Source organism: Cariama cristata, unplaced genomic scaffold (genome assembly GCF_000690535.1).
Source record: "Cariama cristata isolate BGI_N322 unplaced genomic scaffold, ASM69053v1 scaffold24157, whole genome shotgun sequence".
In the NCBI taxonomy this organism is placed as follows: domain Eukaryota; kingdom Metazoa; phylum Chordata; class Aves; order Cariamiformes; family Cariamidae; genus Cariama; species Cariama cristata.
The window spans coordinates 2,717-5,649 of record NW_009628676.1 but is presented as its reverse complement, the minus strand read 5'-3'; the positions used below and the strand labels follow the sequence as shown (position 1 = coordinate 5,649).

At 56.0% G+C, this 2,933-nt stretch overlaps 1 protein-coding gene across 1 annotated transcript; it reads right to left on the bottom strand.

The window, feature by feature from the left end:
• Window positions 1-1,626: 1,626 nt before the first annotated feature.
• TMEM221 (transmembrane protein 221) lies at window positions 1,627-2,515 on the bottom strand (the record flags this gene model as incomplete). Its single annotated transcript, XM_009704914.1, has 2 exons — window positions 1,627-2,144; window positions 2,430-2,515. Coding segments are annotated over 2 exons (604 nt in total), but the record flags the coding sequence as incomplete, so codon positions are not given.
• Window positions 2,516-2,933: the final 418 nt, after the last annotated feature.

Sequence of the window (2,933 nt, the reverse complement as noted above, 5' to 3'; positions counted from 1 at the left end):
AACCAAAGTTCTGTCTAAAACTTTCCCCTGTTGCTCGCCTCGGGCTGGGGGGTCTTGGAGCCTGCTGGCTCTACGTGTTTCAAAGGGCATGGAGCAAAACAAAGACATGCAGAGTTGGAGCCTTTCAAGTGACAAAAGAAACTGTCCTGTTCTTCAAAAAAAAACCAAAAAAAACAAAACCAAAAAAAAACCCACACCAAAAAAAGGACTTTCTTCATCCCCTGTCAAGCAGTGGGAAGCAGAGCTGTACGCATAACTTTGGAGGTCACTTTAAAAAGGATGCAACTTCAATGTTAATCTCTCCTGGAACGACCAGTTCTGTTCTGCTGAAGAATTTACCAAGGATGCAGGGATCAAAGCAGTGCTAAACTCAGTTTCCAAAGAAATTGCATTGTGCTCAGGATAATAGGTGTCTTTTGGGGTAATAGCACAGGAGGTGAGAAGGAATCTGTTTGAACTGGTGGCTTCCCATCACTCCCTGAACTGCTTTACTGGTTGCTGAATGATAAGGAATCGGGGAAGAACCAAGCGTGCTTCTGCTCTGGGCCTGGGCAGGGCTGGCAGAGCGTGGGGCTGTGAGTAACCAGCAAGGTGTTTGTCAGCGCAGGGACAGAGCGAGCTGAGCCTGCTCGTGTTTCACAGAAACAGCTGCTGCCTTTAGTACTTGTGCTTTCTGCCCTGCGCGCAGCAGAGGACTGGCAGTGCCAACGCAAACCCCTTCCTGGACCCTGGCCTCGACAAATCGGCACTGTTCTAGTGGCACCCAGGTAATCCCCAGAGAGGTCCCTCCACCACGGAGCAAAGCCAGGGCACTGGGGCTGCTCTAGCACAACCGCCTCCCTGCCAAGAGCTGTTAAGTGACCCTGCTTAGCAAGCTGTGTTCTGCTCAGAGGGAGGACGTGCTCGGCACCAAGCAGCAGGATCTCTGCCACCCCAAACCTGCTCTCTGCCACCCCAAACCCACCCTCTGCAGCTTGCAGGCTTGTCTCGTTCCATCTCACTTGCTCCTCCGCCACCTCCCTCGGTTTCTTAGACCTGCCTGCCTGCACGCTGTGGCAAAGCCCTGCTGGGTTGGTTGTATGAACTGTCTCGGCGTAGTGCTGGCTTCTGGGGATGGAAGAGGATGGAAGGAGGCAGGGGAAGGGCAGGGAGGTGCAGGCAGCCAGAGAAATTGGCTGGCATCTGCTGGAGAAGGAGGCTCGGTCTGTTCATGGATAAGATCCGCTCGTGGATAAGGTCCGCTTGCTTCTTCTCACCCAGGTGTTCCACTTCCATCCCTGCAGTTGGAGCAGTCGTGGGGGTCCTGCACAGGTCGCTGCCAGCCGCTGCCCTGCCAACGTGGTCCTTGTTCGTGAGGTGGCAAGTGCCAGCAGCATCACAGGTAGCAGGAGGGGCAGGTGGCCGAGGGCTTTTGGCTTTGAGTGGAGATGGCATCTTCTCAGTAAAAGAAGCAACGAGCATCAGGCAGCGGCTGCACAGACCCCCAGACGGGAGGGTGGAAAAGCAGCCATCGCCCTGCTCTGGTGAGAGGGGACGTATATTAAGCTCTAAACAGAAATGCAAATCTTGGGCCCAGTGCCTGCAGCTCCCCCGGGACAAGACGGGGCGAGAAGATCCCACTTCCACTCACACCAGAGTCGAGTCCTTGCCCGAGGCTCCGGGTTTGCGTGACATCACGTTCCTCATCTCCTGCGTGATGCCGTTCCAGGGCTTGCCCTGTGCCTGCAGCAGGCCGGACTCTGCCGACAGCGTCCTGTGTGTTCGGGGCAGGTTGTAACTCTCCTTCTCGGAGCGAAGCCCGGGGCTGCCCGAGGAGGTGAGGTTGCTGCTGGCCGGAGAACCCAACTGGGATTTGCGCTCCAGGAAAGGAGGAAAGGAAAATTCCCGGTGGATCTCAGGCCGGGGCCGGGGCGCAGCCACGTTCTTGTTGTTGAGATCGCTGGTGGAGGATTCGCCGTGCTGGGCAGAGTCGTTCTCGTACAGGGTGTGAGAGACTTCAGAGCGGCTGCGGCGTGAAACCTGGGAAGCTCGTACCAGGGCGTGCGTCACCGTGATCAGCAGGACGATGATGCCGGAGGAGAGAATGCAGGCGCTGGCGATGCCCGCCTCCAGTTCAAACAGCAGCAGCATGTAGATGGCGAGAGCTGGAAGGAAAGGAGAGCGCAGAAGATCTTGAGGAACCAGAAGGACCAAAGTGATGCATCTGACCTGCAAAATTCAGGCCGGAGGAGCCCTCGTGAGGGCTGGTCACCGAGAACAGAAAGTTCGCACTACAGGAATGAGGTGGCAAAGCCATTTGCAAAACAAACACGATGCCGAAGTGGAAACTCAGCAGCTGACAGGCACCCAGCAAGCAGTGCAGGAGGTATGGTCTGGGCTGAAAATGCACGGTCCCTGCTGGGCTGCCCTGGTGGGAAATGAGCACTTGCCTGTGAGGTAGACTGAGACCCCGCAGCAGAACAAGCCGATGGCAGCGTGGCGAACCGTCCGGCTGTCCAGAAGGAACCAGTCTGCCCTGCAAAACAGGTGAGAAAAATACAGGTCTGCGTAGTCTCCTGGCCCTCGTCTCAGCACAGGAAAAACAGGGATGCTCTGGCCCCTGCTGAGAAACTGGAACATTGGGTTTTGCATAGAGGAGAGCTTCGGAGCCAGGTCACAAGCCCGAGAACCTCTGCTGAACTGGAGTTTTCCCAGGCGCTGGGTTGCAGAGCTCTGCGCTCCGTTCTTCCCACTCTGGAACAGAAGATTTTGAGATCACTTGACATTTCAAACTTTCCCTGCCTGGCTCCTGTGCTTTGGGACCCAGATGGGGGCAGGGGCTCAGGAGAGACAAACGCTTGGAGGCTTTTTGCAGGTGATTTGCCCCTGTTCAGCAAACCCTGAGGAGCAAGCGAGGAAGAAAACTGAGGTGTGTCAAGCCTCAAGACTGACAA